At 45.5% G+C, this 22,114-nt stretch overlaps 1 protein-coding gene and 2 non-coding genes across 3 annotated transcripts; 2 read left to right on the forward strand and 1 right to left on the reverse strand.

Annotated features, from left to right (window-relative positions):
- The first annotated feature begins 425 nt into the window (after positions 1-425).
- On the forward strand, positions 426-588 carry LOC125517784. Its single transcript, XR_007287794.1, has one exon. It is a non-coding gene; the product is annotated as a U1 spliceosomal RNA (small nuclear RNA).
- A 2,362-nt stretch (positions 589-2,950) lies between these two features.
- LOC125517682 lies at positions 2,951-3,110 on the forward strand. Its single transcript, XR_007287730.1, has one exon. It is a non-coding gene; the product is annotated as a U1 spliceosomal RNA (small nuclear RNA).
- Positions 3,111-3,397: 287 nt separating this feature from the next.
- On the reverse strand, positions 3,398-7,891 carry LOC125515038 (cyclic nucleotide-gated ion channel 17-like). Its single transcript, XM_048680453.1, has 7 exons — positions 7,538-7,891; positions 6,275-6,770; positions 5,819-6,031; positions 5,398-5,681; positions 4,981-5,092; positions 4,596-4,832; positions 3,398-4,464 (listed from the first exon to the last, which is right to left on the reverse strand). The coding sequence occupies exons 1-7, from the start codon at positions 7,594-7,596 to the stop codon at positions 3,778-3,780; spliced, it is 2,088 nt and encodes a 695-aa protein (XP_048536410.1). The 5' UTR covers positions 7,597-7,891; the 3' UTR covers positions 3,398-3,777.
- Between the last annotated feature and the right edge of the window lie 14,223 nt (positions 7,892-22,114).

The following is a 22,114-nucleotide window of genomic DNA, read 5'->3' on the forward strand; positions in this document are numbered from 1 at the left end:
CCCCCACACGCCGCAGTTGTGGTACTTGCCATTGCGCTTCGGCGCCTTGTCTCGCTCGCCGCCGTTGCGCCCGCCGCCACGGCCACGTCCGCCGTTCCCACCAGAGGAGCTGCTGCCCTGTACCTTGTCCTTCATACGGGCGTGCCACTCCTATTCAATGAGAAGTAGGCGGTCACCCGAGCCGCCGTCGTTGTTGTCCTCCTCCAGGCGATCCTCGACGACGTGCAGCCGGCCGGTGAGCTCATCTACCGACATGGTCGTGACGTCGAGCATGGTCTCGATGGCGATGGCCACCTGAGAGTACTTGGCTATCATACAACTACTCTAATGAATTGTATGTAAGCTGAGAGTACTTGGCTATCAATGGCGATGGTTGATGACATGGACATTCTACCAACAAGACTAACATACAACTTGTTGGAGATGCTCTTACCTGGACGGGGTCGACGGCTGATCAAGAAGAGTCGTCGCCTAGGCTAGTGGTCCACATTGCACTTGGTGGATGAGCTAGCCTCTACCATCTCTCCGAGTGGGAGAGTGAACGTCGTAATTTGTGGTAGAGGGGGTACGCGTTCGCGCGGCCCCTGCCAGTTCTCTAAATCAAATTTTGGTCCTTCCTACTTTAGTGGTTCTTTGTGCTGAATTCACGTTCAGTTTCATTTACCACTTTTCGCGCGGCCCCTGCCAGTTCTCTAAATCAAATTTTGGTCCTTCCTACTTTAGTGGTTCTTTGTGCTGAATTCACGTTCAGTTTCATTTACCACTTTTCGCGCGGCCCCTGCCAGTTCTCTAAATCAAATTTTGGTCCTTCCTACTTTAGTGGTTCTTTGTGCTGAATTCACGTTCAGTTTCATTTACCACTTTTCGCGCGGCCCCTGCCAGTTCTCTAAATCAAATTTTGGTCCTTCCTACTTTAGTGGTTCTTTGTGCTGAATTCACGTTCAGTTTCATTTACCACTTTTCGCGCGGCCCCTGCCAGTTCTCTAAATCAAATTTTGGTCCTTCCTACTTTAGTGGTTCTTTGTGCTGAATTCACGTTCAGTTTCATTTACTACTTTATTATCCTGGCCTTGCAGAGTCTGCATATATGGTGTTTCAAATTGCTGACAGGTCACTCAATCCAGTGTGACTGTTTAGAAATAGATAGTGTGATCAGACGCATATGCAGCACTATCTGAAGTCGATGTTCAAGTGGCCTTTACAGTCTATACTTTCAACAAAATAGCAAACCTTGTACTTTACAGGCTCCAAAATGGTACAGACTATGGCTTCAATGTCAGGATTTCTTTGAAGCTCTGACAGTCAGTGTAGCGGCACCCTGTGCTGAGGCACCAAGAATTTTACAAACACAGATACTCTACATCTGAATGTACAATGTAATGATGACTATATTATCTATGTGTACTTTAAACTGTTAAGCATCTCTTGGTAAGGAATCCCACCATGCATTTGGGATTCAGTGTTAATTATAATTCTCGCATCAACGACCGGTTCTGCGAATCTGGATTCCAACTGGGTTACAGTCTCCTCAATGCAGCAAAGAAGACTAAATTGGTAGCAGAGCTAGAGAATCAGTGGCCGTTCTGAATAGAACATTATACTCCCTCCGTTCCGAATTACTTGTCGACTTGTCGTAGGTATGGATGTATCTAGATGTATTTTAGTTCTAGATACATCCATCTCTGCGACGAGTAATTTGGAACGGAGGGAGTACCTTACTCGTACGGTTCGACCGAGAAGCATTTACTGTCGGCAACTCTTTTATGGCCTGAAGCCCTTTCCTGTTCCCAGCCATGACTTTCCCGGCCACCATTCTTATTTCTTAGAGAGACATTCCTCTTGGGTGGAGGGACATCGATCTTCACCATCCGAGTCTTCTGATCTCATGGACGGGGTGCAGGGTTCAGGGTATCATCAGTTAGACTAGCATAGCAAAATTAACAGAGAACCCCAATGTATATAAGGAACTCTTATCTGGTCTGTCCAACAGCTGAGCTTCCTTCCAGCTGACCAAGCTTTAATTTCATTTCCAAAGTGAGCGATACTAGCTTAGGCACACACACATATACTGATATACGCTACCTGTTATGCAAGTCTGCTTTGACAAACACATTGGCACAACTCATCTTGCAGCAGCGTTCCTACAAGTCAGCACAAAGATTTGACATGGATGAACTTCATATGGAAAACGCACTAGTTTGTGCACAGCAAGATTGCGTTCTCTCGTACATAACTACTACTACTACATAATCTGAAAACATCAAAAATAACCAGAGAGGAGAGAACTGAATATATCTTCAAAGACTGCGCATCTGCTTACCTTGTTCTTCCCTTCTTGGGTCCTCGGGGCTCTTGCAGACCTCGTTGATATCGCCAAACCCTTGTGCCACACGTGGCGCTTGCCGTCGATGGGCATCAGAAGCACCTGGCCTCCCGGCCCCAACACCCTCCGGTGGTGCTCCCCCGCGCGGCCATGCCGGCCTTTCACTGCCTTCGTTTCCGCCGCTGCTATGACTGCAGAACTTGCCGCAGTGGATCAGGAGAACCCGTGATGCGGGGGCAGTGGGTGGCCACGAGCGGGGATCTTGTAGTGGCCATGGCCGGGGGCGGGGGCTCCTCTCGGCCATGGCAGGACAGTCCACGTCGTTTCAGCACCTTTTACCCGTGGACGTCCACGAAGATGATTTTTTTTTCCTTTTTTAGGGCATGAAGATGATTTATGTGGGCTTGGATGTGGGTAGCGCTCGCCGCGGACAGCCCACGCCTACCTTCCAGAGAGAGTTTTTCTAATGAACTAGGCCTGAGCACCGGAAGCCCATCAGAACCAGGCCCACGACCTTGCACCAGTACACCACGGCGCTCTTAGTTTGTTTAGTACCACCTCGCCAACAAGAGGAGGCAGGGGAGGGAGAGGTTGCTATATAATGAGCCCCTGGTGCATCGTTGCAACATACTTACCTGGACGGGGTCGACGGCTGATCAAGAAGAGTCGTGGCCTAGGCTAGTGGTCCACATTGCACCTGGTGGATGCGCTGGCCTACCATCTCCCCAAGTGGGAGAGTGGACGTCGTAATTTGTGATAGAGGGGGTACGCGTTCGCGCGGCCCTTGCCAATTCTCTCAATCAAATTTTGGTCCTTCAATGTTCAATAACTGGTAGCTTTCTGCTAAATTCATGTTCAGTTTCAGCTACAGCAAAGTGGCCTGGCAGAATCAGTAGCGTCAAAAAATAATTTGCTGACAGTTTACTCAAGCTTTAACAAATGGAAATAGACTGTGTGATGGCCCGATGGGGGATATGCTCTGCATTTCTTTACACAAAATAGCAAACCTCGTACTAAAAAGACTCCAAAAAGGTACTCCCTCCATAAAGAAATATAAGAGTGTTTATAGATCACTGGTCTAAACGCTCTTGTATTTCTTTAAGGAGTACTTCATACTATGGCTTCAATGTCAGCATTTTTTGAAGCTGAGACAGTCAGTGTAGCGGCGCCCTGTGCTGAGGCACCAAGAATTTTACAAACACAGATACACATCTTGAATGTACAACATAACGATGACTAGAATATCTATGTGTAGTATATAATCTGTTTAGCATCTCTTCGTAAGGTCTCCCACGATGCATTTGGGATTCAGTGTTAATTAGAATTCTCGCATCAATGACCGGTTCTGCGAATCCAAATTCCAACCGGATTACAGTCTCCTCAATGCAGCAAAGACGATTAACTTGGTAGCAGGGCTAGAGGATCAGTGACCGTTCTGGATAGACCATTATACCTTACTCGTAGGGTTCGAGCGAGAAATCTGGCTCGTCCGGCTTCTTTAGTGTCGGCAACTCTTTTATGGCCTGAAGCCCTTTCCTGTTCCCAGCCATGACTTTCCCGGCCATCATTCTTAGAGAGATATTCTTCTTTGGTGGAGGGTCATCTTCACCATCCGAGTCTTCTGATCTCATGGAATGGAATGACTCCCTCATACTCAGGTCCTTCGCCATCTTCCTCCTCCTGTAGCGCCGCCAGGCAGCTTGGATGAAGCACGCGCCCCAGGTTCTCCAATGGTGTGAGTAGTATCGGAAAGTGTGCTGCAACTTCTTGCTGTGCAACCGCCTAAATTGGCTGGCCACAAACTTGAGATCCTCAGCCTGGAGTGAAAAGGCCTCCACTTCTATTTGTGCCCTCACTGTGCGAGTGGATGACGGCAAACTGGCGGTAGGCTTCGGGACAAGAGCCCATCCAAGAAGTTCCTCACCGCAGAAATCACCAGCTTTCAGCGTAGTTGAATTGAAGAAGCCTGTGCGGCCACCATTTGTTGTGGAGCTCTCCAGTTTCCCGCGGATGATGAAAAGCATCTCAGCCACGGGATCACCCTCACGGACAATGTATGTGCCCTTTGTACACAGTGATGATACAAGACGCACACATATGGCATCTAGAAGTTGGTCGTCCATCTGGGAGAAAAAGGGTACCTGAAACCTCACAGTAGAAAGAGAGATTAGCACATGATAATAATAACAAGAAGTCTAGTCCAAAGGGCAAACCCGGAAGTTTCAAACATGCAGTTTTATGTATTTGTAGAAAAGTTTGTAAAAGTATCTACCCGGCGAACAAGATCCAAGCAAAGGTGGCGTTTAATGTCACGCCGTAGATCCGCTGGTAGAACCTGTAATATAGACTCTTCATTCACACCTCGAGTTGCAAGCCACTTGTACTGGATAAATCGTCTAACTCTTTCCCGCAGTTCATCAGGAAGTTGACGATGTCTCATCCACTCCTCAGTATCTCTTTGCTTTAATCTCCACTCCTCAACCCTCACAGTGATAGATTGCAGGTAGGTCTGGAATAATAATAAAAATAATGTAAGATAACATATTCTAAAAAAACAGTTTACATTAATACATTATGACTAAAATGATGAATTTCATGCTCATGAATAACAAACTTTTATAATGTACAGAGCATAATTAAGTATGTATAAAATGTACCTGCACATTTCCAATCAAATGCGCAAACAAGACAAGACCGAGTACCGCCAAGAATATACAGTACAGTGTCTCACCAATGTAGGTGCTCACAGAAAGAGTCTGGCCGTAGCAACTGTACAGAAAATGGACGAAACATATACCATGTTAGAGAACCACTTATCGATCCTGACAACTGATAATGACAAGATTAGAACTTCTAAGTTAATTTTGCAATGTACATTCAACTGGGACTGAAAGAGTAAGATCCGAACACATTTTGTTTAACACATAATGCTCTGAGGTTCTCATCAAAACTTTCAACTAACATAAGTATATAACGATATCAAAGAGCCGCCGATTTTTAAAGGAAACTGCAACCTAAGTTTCCCACTTAGTATTTAGTACCCTACAATATCAAGATGTCCACGACAGAAATACCTTAGATTCTGTAAACCCCACCAAAGGGAATAGAAGAACTTTCTCAAGAAACCCTGAGCAGGCGCTTGATTTGACAGAGCAGGCTGAAACATGCCATAGTCGAAGGTGATGCTGTCATTGCTAGCATTGCAGCGGCTGAAGAGATCAGTCGTACTAGCCCATGTCTGATTTGGTGTATCACAGTCTAGGTACCTAATATTACAATCACTTTCATTCCTGCAATTCATTTTCCAGCAGGCTGTTTGGCGATCAACAGATAGCAAGTACCATAGTGCACCTAGAACCTGAATGAAAAAGAACAGGGATTCTAAGAAATTTGCTACATAAGAAAGAATAAAGGATGAAAACTTGAGCAATACATTTGACTTTAAATTGAACTTCAAGATACGAAATGATGAAAGTTTGCATACAGATACCGTACATGACTAGCTATCAAGTAAAGTAGCAGGTTGTATACAGCCCCTTCCCAGGCAGTCTTTGCGACAACTCCAGTAGCTTTGACAATTTCATAAGTTAAAGGGAATATGAGATATAGTCTTGGAAGATACTGAGCAAGAACTATAAGCACCAGAATGTTATTGTTATGCTCAGCACCAGAATACTTGATAGCTGGTATCACATACCAGACTATGATCTGCACATAAAGTAAAGATACATATTTTCAGAAAATGCCTGGACTGCAACTGCATTGAAGAAAATTATTTGAGTTCAATCTCATCTTACAATTTCATGCTTAATATAGCACATCTGCGTTAAATAAGATCAAATATTGCAAATACTAACAATCACGACAAACGTCCTAAAACCAGGGATCATTACTTCATTAGTACTGTTAATATTCCATTTATTAGAATAAAAAGGAAGACTAGCAAGTTACCTGCGGCAAAGGCAATGCAGCCACCACATCAATTGCAAAGTCAGATCTCAAATACTTCCATGCAATCTCTTTAGGGTCTGTGACAAGGTCTCCTCTTCCAAAAACCCGCAAGGTTGAGCTCGTTTTAACAAAAGCAGTTCTGAACTTCATTATGATGTGAACCACATACAAGAGATCGGCAATTGATCGGAAGAATGTAATGATGATGGTTAAATGTCTGTCTGTCCCAACACAGGAATAGGTGTCGCCATAGACGATTTTGGGCACGTAAAAGTACAGGGGGTCTATAAATAGAGCAAGGAAGGACGAAAAAAGGAAAATGCGGTTCCACATCAAGATGAAGTCACTTGACGGATCGAAAATCTTGTACTGCTGCGCATCCCCTCCCACGAAAATCTTGTTCTTCCCTGAGCTCGCGACGCCGAGTTTACTAGCAGCGAACGCTGCCTGTTTCTGTTGGATCGGTATCGCTGGCTTTGCCCTCTCATCATAGAACCTGTGAATGGCAGCAGCATCACAAAAGATGGCATTTGAACCATTCAGAACACACAGTACATGGAATAGAGCATCTCACTTGGTTGCAATTTCATATTCCTTACTAAGAACATGCATAATAATTTTTTACAATTCAGAAGAAATATTCTCCATTCCATATCAAAAAAGCAGAGGACTACTGTACTTCAAAACAGATTTAGTTCTCAATCAACAGTATTTGTTTATGTGATGCTGCCTTTTACTTTATCCATAAATGCTAAATTCCACCGACCAGATCAACCAAAAAGGGGAAAAGCTCCATGCTAGTACAGCTTAACAACTCAAAAAAATTAAGACACTGCAACTGCATGCTCTTAACGGACTAACGACACGAATCATACTGATGCTGCCGAGCCCCCAACCCCGAAGCTCGCGCCGAAGCACAGTCCTAAATGCTGGATCCCTGTATTTCAAAACGGTTCAGAAGATTACTGTACCTCAACACGAATTGGGTTCTCAATCAACAGTTTTACTTTATGTGATGCTGCCTTTTACTTTAACGCCGACCAGATCAACCAAAAAGGGGAAAAGCTCCATGCTACAGCCTACAGTATAGCTTAACAACTTAAAATTTAAGACACTGCAACTGCCTGCTCTAACAGAATAACGACACGAATCACACTGATGCTGCCGGGCCCCCAGCCCCGAAGCTCGCGCCGAAGCACGGCCCCAAATGCTGGATCCCTGACCAAAAGCAGCAGATCGGGCAGCTAGGCCGCCGCGGCTCACCTGACGGTCCTCTGCCTGCCCAGCGCCATCTCGTCCTCCACCTTCCTCGGCGCAAACATGGCGCCGGCCAGCCCGCTACGCCGACCAGGGGCCCCGCGACCGGCCCGCCATCCAATCCGAGCACCCAAAGCAAGGCAAGCAGCCCTCGATCAGTGGCCGAATCCGGCGGCGAGACGGCTGGTGGCCGGTCTCCTCCGCGTCGGCGGTGGGAGGGGATTAAGGCGGGGAGGCGGGATTTGGGAGCCGGCGGGGCGAGGAGTTCGAGGGGTGGAGGGAGGGAGGCGACGAGGTGGAGGACCCGGAGAAGACGACGAAGCGGAAACTGCCTGACCGTCTTGGGGTTGGTTAATCGCTTTGTCAGCCGTCGCTAATGCAATGGGTTAAAAGCTCGGGGTTAGTTAGTGGTGTTACCGCGGTTCAAATGGTAGGCCAAGTGCCAAGTGGTGGTAAAGTGGCGCCGGAACAAAATTTGCAATATCTTTTCGAGAAAATCTACTCTCTTTCGATCCTAATTAATCATCGCAGCTTTAGGATGCTCCCTCCGTTTCATAATGTAGTGCGTATATATTTTTTGAGAAGTCAAACTTTACAAATTTTGATCAAGTTTGCATATAAAAACATATATATCTTGAATACCAAATACATATTATTACATCATAAGACGTGTTTTCACATTATACATATTTCATATTGTAGATATAGGTAGTTTCATCTACAAACTTGGTCAAAGTATGTAAAATTTGACTTTTCAAAAGATATATATGCACTATATTATGAAACAAAAGGAGTACAAATAAATTAGGTTCGATCGATAATATGTCAGCCCCGAGCTTGACACAAAGATGACATTGCCGTCTGTGGCAGCCCCTTGCATGAAGACGAGACGGAGGTTTGACAGGTGTGTGTGCGGGGGTGCTCGCCGAAGCCAGGAGGCTTTTAAGGAAAATGGGGGATGGTTGATGCAACGATAGCACGACGGAGAGGGCGGGTCGGGCAGGGCAAGGCCATGAGACGATGTGCAGAGCCGCTGTCCATGGGTGACAACGGCAAGCAGATAGGCCGATGGCGGAGGGTGACGAGCGCCGGGTTAGGCTGGGCGAGGAAGAAAAGAAGACGACAATGAAGAGGCGGCCGTCGGATTTAGGGCAAATCGGCCAAGAGAAAAAAAAGAAAAGGGACAAACGTTTTTATAGTGCTCCCTTTGCTTCGGAATACTATAAGAAAGCTGCAATTCCTTTTCTTTTAGCGAGAATAGAATATTGGCCGCATGCAACAATGTATCCATATATGCAACTTATGCATGTCCCTGCTTAAAAGCACCTTTTCATTTTTCATGACACAACACATGTGGCAGCACAATCTTTACTAGAGTCGGTACTGATTCTCAAATGGCAACAGTCGCACTACATTTTTGGAGCCAACATAACGGAAGTCGCTCTCGCGCAAGTAGGAAGATGCGGCTCCCTCCTTGATTTGTACTCCCTCCGTTCTACAATACATGCATTTTATTTGTCAAAATATAAATGTATTTAAACATGTTTTAGTATGTAGGTGCATCCATTTTTAAACAAATTGAAATCAAGTATTTTAAAATGGAGGGAGTACTATGCTGTCACTGTCACGGTAGTACTTACATGGTTGACCTATCACGTACAGTAGTAAAATACGTGTGGCACGAGCCGGGACATTTTTATTCTACGGCCTTGCAACTTGTATGAAGTGAAGATTTCCGAATAATGATAATAATTTTAAAGATAAGCAGGCGAAGATTTATGTGCGTGCACACGCGCAGCGTCATCCAATGTTGTGTTGCCCTGCCCTCCCTGCCATGGCTCGCCTCACCAGAGAAAGAGATACTAATATCATGCTAGTATTGGACACGACACGGCCTGCGTGTCGCACAAGCCAACCGAGTCACATGCGCGTGCGCGCCAACCGGTCCACACATTCGAATTCCGTCAAAGCGAAAATAAAGCTGACGGGGCTTTAGAAAGTTTGGAGTACAAGCACTCCACCCCCTACAATTTGGATGTGATCGCAATGTGAAGTCGCTATTCCATCCAATGGCGGAGCCAAGAAAATTGTATCAACGGGGCCGAATGATGTTAAAACTGCTTGGGGAGGGCCAAGCCAATGAAAAACATGCATTTGACAGGAATTAATCACTAATTTTAGCACTATTCATCAGCAAAATAGCACTACATCTCTGCTGTTAGGGGGGGGGGGGGGGGGGGGGCGATGGCCTTGAGCAAAATGCTGGTCGTTAACACGTAGGAAGCTGAGGCAACAGCCTCGGGGATATGACAGATGCTACAGTCCAGTTCACACGGGTGTGGTGTGGCTATTGGCATATTAGGGACGCGCCATGGACGACACCCTGACGGCTCGAGCAGTGCTCTATTGTAGGAGGATGTCCCACCCATCTGCTAGTGTCATTTCTGTTTGACATGGAGTACATGCCGGGGTGACTATCGAAAGATCTGTCTTTCATATGGTGATTCGATTACTGATTCATGTCTGGATTGTGGAGTGAAAACTTATTTTATGGCTTTGATTGGTTGGTCTCAACAACGATAAACTTGCGTCACTACCTTATTAAATGTGTTGTCCCCTCGCCAATGCTTGACTTCGGTGGTTGGTCTCGTCGTTATCTCGCGCGCCATTGTCTTCTTATTGATGTGCTAGCTTCGGTCGTTGGTATCGGCAACCAAGATGAAAATCCTTATCTTGAAAAACGTTGCTGATGTGTTGGTCTAGGCAACATAAATGCACAACTTCGTCGTGGGTCGTATGTAGCAATGATGGTGTGATGCCGCTTATTCTTTTTGAAGGCATCGTTGTGGAAGAAGTCTAGTTAATCGCATCTTTTTATTTTACTCTGGTAATGGTTTGAGCGTGGGTATCTTTTTTATATGTTTTATTTAATGGTTTAAGCGTAGGTATCTTCAGTTTATATTCTATTTAATACACCCTTTGTTCAATATAAGGTGTTTTGGATATTTTGATATGCACTACATAGATAGTGGAATGAGTTAACAAACACACTAAAACGTGTCTATACATCCGACTAAGAAAAAGAAGTGACTTAATAGGTAAGTCGACTCAAAAATAAATTTGGGTAAATCCATTCTTAGCAATCCTCGGGTGCAAAACAAGCGGTCAAGTGAAAGATCGTGGATGTCGCCTAGAGGGGGGGTGGGGGTGCATAGGCGCTTTAAAATAATTACGGTTGAGGCTTGAACAAATGCGGAATAAACCTAGCGGTTAATTTGTCAAGCACAAAACATACAACAACTAGGCTCACCTATGTGCACCAACTACTTATGCTAAGCAAGAAAAACTACTTAGGTGATAGTAAGATATATGACAAGAAACAATATGGCTATCACAAAGTAAAGGGCTCGGGTAAGAGATAACCGAGGCACGTGGAGACGACGATGTATCCCGAAGTTCACACCCTTGCGGATGCTAATCTCCGTTTGGAGCGGTGTGGAGGCACAATGCTCCCCAAGAAGCCACTAGGGCCACCGTAATCTCCTCACGCCCTCGTACAATGCAAGATGCCGTGATTCCACTAAGGGACCCTTGAGGGCGGTCACCGAAACCGTACAAATGGCAACCTTTGGGGGGCGGTCGCCGAACCCGTACACTTTGGCAACCCTTGGGGGCGGTCAACGGTACCCGTCAAATTGCTCGGGGCGATCTCCACAACCTAATTGGAGACCCCGGCGCTTGCCCGGAGCTTTACACCACAATGATTGAGCTCCGAACACCACCAACCGTCTAGGGCGCCCAAGCACCCAAGAGGAATAAGCTCAAGGGTACCAAGCACCCAAGAGTAATAAGCTTCTCAGCTTGTAACTTCCACGTATCATCGTGGAGAACTCAAACCGATGCACCAAATGTAATGGCAAGGGCACATGGAGTGCCCAAGTCCTTCTCTCTCAAATCCCACCGAAGCAACTAATGCTAGGGAGGAAAATGAGAGGAAGAACAAGAAGGAGAACACCAAGAACTCCAAGATCTAGATCCAAGGGGTTCCCCTCACATAGAGGAGAAAGTGATTGGTGGAAATTTGGATCTAGATCTCCTCTCTCTTTTCCCTCAAAAATTAGCAAGAATCCATGGAGGGATTGAGAGTTAGCAAGCTCGAAGAAGGTCAACAATGGGGGAAGAACACGAGCTCAAAGGATAAGGTTCATTGGGGAAGAAGACCCCCTTTTATAGGTGGAGAAAAATCCAACCATTATGCTCACGGCCCGCACCGAGCGGTACTACCACTCCAAGGAGCGGTACTACCGAAGCCCTTTGAAACACAATAGCGAGGAGGCAAAAAAGCCAGAAGAACCGTCGGAGCGGTAGTACCGCTTGACCTCACGGTACTACCGCTAGGGGTAGCGGTACTACTGCTAAGGGTAGCGGTACTACTGCTTGCGAGCGGTACTAAAAAATTACATCCGTGCCTATCACCGCTGGACTTGTGATGAGTTTTTGGTCCCGAGCGCAAGTAGCCACGGAAGAGGCCGCAGTAGTACTGCCCCAAGCGGTAGTACCGCTCCCAAGAGCGGTAGTACCGCTCCCAAAAGCGGTAGTAAAAAATTACATCCGCTCCTGTCCGTGGTAGTACCGCTGCAGCCTTTTCAGAACACCAAAACTGACACAACTTCTCCAAACGGACTCCAAATTCGACGAAACCAAGTTTGTTGGAAAGCTAGCGACAAGGGCTAACACAATCTTGATAGAAATAACAATAAGAAGCAAATTAGAAAAGGCCCATAAGAAAATGGTGAGAACCCTTCCTCGAATAAGACCGGTAAAACCTCCAACACTGAAAACATCATAGAAGACACATGCGAACTCCGTTTTCGATGAACTCAAGCTTGTCATTAAGATGACCATAAGCTCTAAGACTCACAAAGAGAACCAAACAAGAACCAAGAAACATGATGCAAGGATGCAATGGTTTGAGCTCTCTACTAATGATATGATCAAGCTACCAACTTGAGAGCCCCCCTTGATAGTACGTCAAACGATCCTATAACCCGGTCTCCCAACTACCACCATGAGACCGATAAAATAGAAAACCTATCAAGGGAAAACCTTTGCCTTGCACATGGTCCACTTGAGCTAGATGATGACGATCTTGACTCCCTCAAGTTGGACCACCTTTCTTGATTGTGTTGGCTCGATGGAGACTAGATGATCGCTCCCCCATAGTCCATTATGGGTGAGCCACTCTTTGGCACATCTTCACAAGTCCATTGACACCAAACTGGATGGCAAGCTTCAAGCACTTGATCTCTTCGTGATGCTCCACTTGAACTTGCACACGGCAATCTTGATGACGACCACCACTTGATGTCATCCTTTCCATGGGTTGTATGATATCTTCCTCTTGACGCAAGCCCATGGACACGTACCTAACCTCACATAGACTCTCACATAGAACATGGGTTAGTACACAAAGTGCAATGGACAATGCTTACCATACCATGGGATCACTTGATCCCTCTCGGTACATCTTCTACGCTTTGTGAGTTGATCAACTTGATTCACTCTTGACTTAGTCTTGATCAACCTTGAATCTTTCCAACTCTCTTCGTTTGGATGATGTCTTGAAGGTAAACATGAATGATCACACAATCTTCTTCAAGACATGCTTGCAATAAGCTCAACACTCACATGACCAATCTTTGGATAATTCCTTAATAGCACCTTGGTCAACCCATAAACTCCTTGAAACCAACACATGGACTTCAAGAAATGCCTATGGAAAAATCCTTCAAATATAACTCAATGCAACCATTAGTCCATAGAGAATGTCATCAATTACCAAAACCACACATAGGGGCACCGCATGTCTTTTCAATCTCCCCCATGTTGGTAATTGATGACAATCACTTTGAAGAGAGTTTATATAAGGAATTATGCATCACCATGCAATGCAACAACCAATAATGCATGCGAAGGAGATGCGTATGCTTAGGAACAAACCAAAGCCAGAAGAGACAACTCTCTAAACTTCTCCACAAAACTCTCTGAAACTTCTCCCCCATTGGCATCGATTGCCAAAATGGGCTACAAGCTGAAAGATCGTGGATGTCGCCTAGAGGGGGGGGTGAATAGGCGCTTTAAAATAATTACGGTTTAGGCTTGAACAAATGCGGAATAAACCTAACGGTTAATTTGTCAAGCGCAAAACCTAAAACAACTAGGCTCACCTATGTGCACCAACAACTTATGCTAAGCAAGATAAACTACTTAGGTGATAGCAAGATATATGACAAGAAACAATATGGCTATCACAAAGTAAAGTGCATAAGTAAAGGGCTCGGGTAAGAGATAACCGAGGCATGCGGAGACGACGATGTATCCCGAAGTTCACACCCTTGCGGATGCTAATCTCCGTTTGGAGCGGTGTGGAGGCACAATGCTCCCCAAGAAGCCACTAGGGCCACCGTAATCTCCTCACGCCCTCGCACAATGCAAGATGCCGTGATTCCACTAAGGGACCCTTGAGGGCGGTCACCGAACCCGTACAAATGGCAACCCTTGGGGGCGGTCACCGAACCCGTACACTTTGGCAACCCTTGGGGGCGGTCACCGGTACCCGTCAAATTGCTCAGGGCGATCTCCACAACCTAATTGGAGACCCCGAAGCTTGCCCGGAGCTTTACACCACAATGATTGAGCTCCGAACACTACCAACCGTCTAGGGCGCCCAAGCACCCAAGAGGAACAAGCTCAAGGGTACCAAGCACCCAAGAGTAATAAGCTTCTCAACTTGTAACTTCCACGTATCACCGTGGAGAACTCAAACCGATGCACCAAATGCAATGGCAAGGGCACACAGAGTGCCCAAGTCCTTCTCTCTCAAATCCCACGGAAGCAACTAGTGCTAGGGAGGAAAATGAGAGGAAGAACAAGAAGGAGAACACCAAGAACTCCAAGATCTAGATCCAAGGGGTTCCCCTCACAAAGAGGAGAAAGTGATTGGTGGAAACGAGGATCTAGATCTCCTCTCTCTTTTCCCTCAAGAACTAGCAAGAATCATTGGAGGGATTGAGAGTTAGAAAGCTCGAAGAAGGTCAACAATGGGGGAAGAACACGAGCTAAAAGGATAAGGTCCATTGGGGAAGAAGACCCCCTTTTATAGGTGAGGAAAAATCCAACCGTTACCCACCAACCAGCCCGCGGCCAGCGGTACTACCGCGCCTGGCCAGCGGTACTACCGCAAGGCCGCGCGGTACTACTTCTTGCAACCAAGTGGTACTACCGCACGGCTGTGCGGTACTACTGTACCGACCCACGGTACTGCCGCAACCCCAGCACAGAACTGATAAACAGACGCACAGGAGCTGGGGGCGGAACTTCCGCACGCGCGGTACTACCGCGCCCCCCATGCGGTACTACCGCGAGGCAAAAGTCCCAACCAGGGGAAAAGGGAAACTTCCGTGCCTACTTCCGCAAAGAAACGGAAGTAGCAAAAACCCGACATAGTAGTACTGCCGAGGGGCGGTACTACTGCCTGACCGCATAGCGCGGTACTACCGCACGCGAAAGCGGTACTACCGCGGTAGGTGTGGATGTAAAAAATTACATCCGCTCCTACTACCGCAAAGGGGCGGCACTAGCCTGGTGGGCAGCGGTAGTGTGGCTCCAGGGGAGCGGTACTACCGTGGGCACCTGCGGTACTACCGTGCCACTACACGGTACTACCGCTGATGCCTACGGTACTACCGCTTTCCTGGGAGCAGTACTACCGCAACCAACAACGGCAGCCACACAAGGGAGGCAAGAAAACGGAGGAAGCTCCAAGGAAGAAGGAGGGGAAAATAAGGAGACGTGTACATGATGAATCCACCCAAACCTTTCCAACGCGGACCCTGACAAAACCACACTCAAGAGAACAAGAACTGCCATAACTTCTGCATATGAGCTCCGAATTGAGCAAACTCAAGCTTGTTGGAAACAAGATGACGAGTAGCATCAAAATAGCGACTGGTTATAGTAAGAAGAGGCAGGGGAGGTATGCCAACAAATAGAGGAGGGAAACCTCCAACCAAGAAGAACCGGCAAAACCTCCAACAACGAAAACATCATAGAGTATGCAAGCGAACTCCGTTTTCGATGAACTCAAACTTGTCATCAAGATGACCAAAAGCTCTAAGACTCTCAAAGAGAACCAAACAAGAACCAAAAAAGATGATGCAAGGATGCAATGGTTTGAGCTCTCAGCGAACGATACGATCAAGCTACTCATCGAGAGCCCCCCTTGATAGTACGGCAATCGATCCTATAACCCAGTCTCCCAACTACCATCATGAGACCGGTAAAATAGAAAACCTATCAAGGGCAAACCTTTGCCTTGCACATGGTCCACTTGAGCTAGATGAAGACGATCTTGACTCCCTCAAGTTGGACCACCTTTCTTGATTGGGTTGACTTGATGAAGACTAGTTGATTGCTCCCCCCATACTCCACTATGGGTGAGCCACTCTTCCGCACATCTTCCCAAGTCCATTGTCACCACAAAGGACGGCAAGCTTCAAGCATTTGATCTCTTTGTGATGCTCCACTTGACCTTGCACACCGCAACCTAACCCCACAAAGAATCCTCACGAAGACCATGGGTTAGTACACGAAGCGTAATTGACAATGCTTACCATACCATGGGATCACTTGATCCCTCTCGGTACATCTTCTATGCTTTGTGGGTTGGTCAACTTGATTCACTCTTTGACTTAGTCTTGATCAACCTCTCACAAGACCAATCTTTAGGTAATTCCTTGAATAGCACCTTGGTCGACACAAACTCTCCTTGAAACCAACACATGTACTCCAAGAAAAGCCTATGGACAAAAACCTTCAAATATAACTCAAGGCAACCATTAGTCCATAGAGATTGTCATCAATTACCAAAACCAAACATGGGGGCACCGCATGTTCTTTCACAAGCTTAGAAGGCCAATATAAAATGTGTTCCTCCATAAATTGTGTATTTCTCAACAAGAGAGTGGAATGCAAAACACACATACAACGGTAAATACTTGGAGGAAGACAAACTATATTGAGGCCCAAAGATTTCAAAAGGAAGATATGCCACAAAGACATAACAAAGAGAGAAACAAGCAATCAAGCAATCAAAAGATATCTATTGAAGCAAGCTATCAAAGGATACCAATTGAACCAACCAGGCCAATGATCCTACGAGCCACATGAATAAAGGATATAATGATAAGAGCAGAGCAGTGTTCTAAAGAAACTAGAGAAGCTCCCCATCATTTGTGCACATCAAGAATTTTTGTATCTGGATACAAAGTGCACAAAATAGGATCATAGCTCCCCCAAAATCAATAGAAACTTACAACAAGTGCAAGAGAGCATATATGAAACTATGCCTAGTACTTGCAACAAACACATGGTTGAGCAACAAGTAAGAGAGGCAACTTAAGAGTGGGCTCAACCAAAAAGATGTGTGTGAGTCAAGGCAATGCACTTGAGAAGACTAATGTACAGAAGAGCATTAAGCATCAATAAAGTCTTGAAAGAATGAGGCACACGGTGCAAGGCCTATCATTCCCACACACAACTAGCAAATGGGTTCACAAGCTTACTAATAAGCATATAGAGAACCTATGCTTGTGACAACCCGTGGTGAAGATTGTTGGGGAACGTAGCAGAAATTCAAAATTTTCCTACGTGTCACCAAGATCTATCTATGGAGAGACCAGCAACGAGGGGAAGGAGAGTGCATCTACATACCCTTGTAGATCGCTAAGCAGAAGCGTTCAAGTGAACGGGGTCGATGGAGTCGTACTCGTCGTGATCCAAATCACCGATGATCAAGTGCCGAACGCACGGCACCTCCGCGTTCAACACACGTACAGCCCGGTGACGTCTCCCACACCTTGATCCAGCAAGGAGAGAGGGAGAGGTTGAGGAAGACTCCATCCAGCAGCAGCACAACGGCGTGGTGGTGGTGGAGGAGCGTGGCAATCCTGCAGGGCTTCGCCAAGCACCACGGGAGAGGAGAAGGACTTAGGAGAGAGGGAGGGGCTGCACCAAAGGCATAAGGGGTGTCTAAAGAGGCCCTCCTACCCTCACTATATATAGGGAGCCCAAGGGGGGGTGCGTCAGCCCTAGGAGATCCAATCTCCTAGGGGGCGGCGGCCAGGGGAGGTTTCCCTCCCCCCCAAGGCACCTAGGAGGTGCCTTCCCTCCTTGGGACTCTTCCTTAGGGTCCCCCCTTCACCCTAGGCGCATGGGCCATAAGGGAAGTGGCGCCCCAGCCCACTTTGAGCTGGATCCCTTCCCACTTCAGCCCATGGGACCCTCCGGGATAGGTGGCCCCACCCGGTGGGCCCCCGTGACCCTTCCGGTGGTCCCGGTACAATACCGATGACCCCGAAACTTGTCCCGATGGCCGAAATAGGACTTCCTATATATAAATCTTTACCTCTGGACCATTCCGGAACTCCTCGTGACGTCCAGGATCTCATCCGGGACTCCGAACAACATTCGGTAACCACATACAAGCTTCCTTTATAACCCTAGCGTCATCGAACCTTAAGTGTGTAGACCCTACGGGTTCGGGAGACATGCAGACATGACCGAGACGTTCTCCGGTCAATAACCAACAGCGGGATCTGGATACCCATGTTGTCTCCCACATGTTCCACGATGATCTCATCGGATGAACCACGATGTCAAGGACTTAATCAATCCCGTATGCAATTCCCTTTGTCTATCGGTACGATACTTGCCCGAGATTCGATCGTCGGTATCCCGATACCTTTGTTCAATCTCGTTACCGGCAAGTCTCTTTACTCGTTCCGTAACACATCATCCCGTGATCAACTCCTTGATCACATTGTGCACATTATGATGATGTCCTACCGAGTGGGCCCAGAGATACCTCTCCGTCACACGGAGTGACAAATCCCAGTCTCGATTCGTGCCAACCCAACAGACACTTTCGGAGATACCTGTAGTGTACCTTTATAGTCACCCAGTTACGTTGTGACGTTTGGCACACCCAAAGCACTCCTACGGTATCCGGGAGTTGCACAATCTCATGGTCTAAGGAAATGAATACTTGACATTAGAAAAGCTTTAGCATACGAACTACATGATCTTGTGCTAGGCTTAGGATTGGGTCTTGTCCATCACATCATTCTCCTAATGATGTGATCCCGTTATCAACGACATCCAATGTCCATGGTCAGGAAACCGTAACCATCTATTGATCAACGAGCTAGTCAACTAGAGGCTTACTAGGGACATGGTGTTGTCTATGTATCCACACATGTATCTGAGTTTCCTATCAATACAATTATAGCATGGATAATAAACGATTATCATGAACAAGGAAATATAATAATAACTAATTTATTATTGCCTCTAGGGCATATTTCCAACAGTCTCCCACTTGCACTAGAGTCAATAATCTAGTTCACATCGCCATGTGATTAACACTCACAGGTCACATCGCCATGTTAACCAACATCCAAAGAGTTTACTAGAGTCAATAATCTAGTTCACATCACTATGTGATTAACACTCAATGAGTTCTGGGTTTGATCATGTTGCTTGTGAGAGAGGTTTTAGTCAACGGGTCTGAACCTTTCAGATCCGTGTGTGCTTTACAAATCTCTATGTCATCTCCTAGATGTAGCTACCAGCTCTATTTGGAGCTATTCCAAATAACTGTTCTACTATACGAATCCAGTTTACTACTCAGAATAATCTGGATTAGTGTCAAAGTTTGCATCGGCGTAACCCTTTACGACGAACTCTTTTACCACCTCCATAATCGAGAAAATTCCTTAGTCCACTAGTTACTAAGGATAACTTTGACCGCTGTCCTGTGATCCATTCTTGGATCACTCTTGTACCCCTTGACTGACTCATGGCAAGGCACATTTCAGGTGCGGTACACAGCATAGCATACTGTAGAGCCTATGTCTTAAGCATAGGGGACGACCTTCGTCCTTTCTCTCTATTCTGCCGTGGTCGAGCTTTAAGTCTTAACTTCATACCTTACAACTCAGGCAAGAACTCCTTCTTTGACTGATCCATCTTGAACACCTTCAAGATCATGTCAAGGTATGTGCTCATTTGAAAGTACCATTAAGCGTTTTGATCTATCCTTATAGATCTCGATGCTCAATGTTCAAGTAGCTTAATCCAGGCTTTCATTGAAAAACACTTTTCAAATAACCCTATAGCTTTCCAGAAATTCTACGTCATTTCTGATCAACAATATGTCAACAACATATACTCATCAGAAATTCTATAGTGCTCCCACTCACTTCTTTGGAAATACAAGTTTCTCATAAACTTTGTATACACCCAAAATCTTTGATCATCTCATCAAAGCATACATTCCAACTCCGAGATGCTTACTCCAGTCCTTAGAAGGATTGCTGGAGCTTTGCATACTTATTAGCATCTTTCAGGATTGACAAAACCTTCCGGTTGTATCACATACAACCTTTCCTCAAGAAAATCGTCGAGGAAACAATGTTTTTTGACATCCTATCTGCAAGATTTCATAAATAATGCAGTAATCGCTAATATAATTCCAACAGACTCTTAGCATCGCTACGAGTGAGAAAGTCTCACCGTAGTCAACTCCTTGAACTTGTCGGGAAACACCTTAACGGCAAGTCGAGCTTTCTCAATGGTGACACTTACCATCATTGTTGTCTTCCTTTTAAAATCCATCTGCACTCAACAGCCTTACGACCATCAAGTAGTTCTTCCAAAGTCTACACTTTGTTTTCATATATGGATCCTCTCTCGGATTATATGGCCTCGAGCCATTTATCGGAATCCGGGCCCACCATTGCTTCTCCATAGCTCGTAGGTTCATTGTTGTGTAGCAACATGACTTCCAAGACAGGATTACGTACCACTCTGAAGTAGTGCGCATCCTTGTCATCCCACGAGGTTTGGTAGCGACTTGATCTGAAGTTTCATGATCAATATCATAAGCTTCCACTTCAATTGGTGTAGGTGCCACAGGAACAACTCTTTGTGCCCTGCTATACACTAGTTGTAGTGACGGTTCAATAACCTCATCAAGTCTCCACCATCCTCCCACTCAATTCTTTCAAGAGAAACTTTTCCTCGAGAAAGGACCCGATTCTAGAAACAATCCCTTATTGCTTTCGGATCTGAGACAGGAGGTATACCCAACTATTTTGGGTGTCCTATGAAGATGCATTTATCCGCTTTGGGTTCGAGCTTATCAGCCTGAAATTTTTCCACATAAGCGTCCCAAACTTTTAAGAAATGACAGCTTAGGTTTCTCTAAACCATAGTTCATACGGTGTCATCTCATCGGAATTACGTGGTGCCCTATTTAAAGTGAATGTGGTTGTCTTTAATGCCTAACCCATAAACTATCATGGTAATTCGATAAGAGACATCATGGTATGCATCATATCCAATAGGGTGCAGTTATGATGTTCGGACACACCATCACACTATGGTGTTCCAGGCTGTATTAGTTGTGAAACGATTTCCACAATGTCTTAATTTTGTGCCAAACTCATAATTCAGATATTCATCTCTATGATCATATCATAGATATTTTATCCTCTTGTCACGACGATCTTTCAACTTCACCCTGAAATTACTTGAACCTTTCAATAATTCAGACTCGTGATTCATCAAGTAAATATAGTCAACATCTACTCAAATCATCTGTGAAGTAAGAACATAACGATATCCACTACATGCCTCAGCACTCATTGGATTGCACACATCAAAATGTATTACTTCCAACAAGTTGCTTTCTAGTTCCATTTTACTGAAAACGAGGCTTTCAGTCATCTTGCCCATGTGGTATGATTTGCATGTCTCAAGTGATTCAAAATCAAGTGAGTCCAAACGATCCATCTGCATGGAGTTTCTTCATGCATATACACCAATAGACATGGTTCGCATGCCTCAAACTTTTCAAAAATGAGTGAGTCCAAAGATCCATCAACATGGAGCTTCTTCATGCGTTTTATACCGATATGACTTACGTGGCTGTGCCACAAGTAGGTGGTACTATCATTACTATCTTTTGGCATGAACATGTGTATCACTACGATCGAGATTCAATAAACCATTCATTTTAGGTGTAAGACCATTGAAGGTATTATTCAAATAAACAGAGTAACCATTATTCTCCTTAAATGAATAACCGTATCGCAATAGACATAATCCAATCATGTCTATGCTCAACGCAAACACCAAATAACAATTATTTAGGTTTTAATACCAATCTCGATGGTAGAGGGATCGTGCGATGCTTGATCATATCAACCTTGGAAACACTTCCAACACATATAATCAGCTCACCTTTAGCTAGTCTCCGTTTATCCCGTAGCTTTTATTTCGAGTTACTAACACTTAGCAACCAAACCGGTATCTAATACCCTGGTGCTACTAGGAGTACTAGTAAAGTACACATTAACATAATACATCCAATATACTTCTATTGACCTTGCCAGCCTTCTTATCTACCAAGTATCTAGGGTAATTCTGCTCCAGTGGTTGTTCCCTTTATTACAGAAGCAC

This window comes from Triticum urartu, chromosome 6 (assembly GCF_003073215.2).
Source record: "Triticum urartu cultivar G1812 chromosome 6, Tu2.1, whole genome shotgun sequence".
Taxonomy (NCBI): domain Eukaryota; kingdom Viridiplantae; phylum Streptophyta; class Magnoliopsida; order Poales; family Poaceae; genus Triticum; species Triticum urartu.

Excerpts from the sequence above, each read along its gene's own strand:
- LOC125515038 (XM_048680453.1), bottom strand. The coding sequence starts at position 7,596 with ATGTTTGCGCCGAGGAAGGTGGAGGACGAGATGGCGCTGGGCAGGCAG. Across the intron at positions 6,771-7,537 it reads GGCAGGCAGAGGACCGTCAG|GTTCTATGATGAGAGGGCAA; the intron begins GTGAGCCGCGGC and ends TGCCATTCACAG. Across the intron at positions 5,682-5,818 it reads TTTACTTGATAGCTAGTCAT|GTTCTAGGTGCACTATGGTA; the intron begins GTACGGTATCTG and ends TTTTTCATTCAG.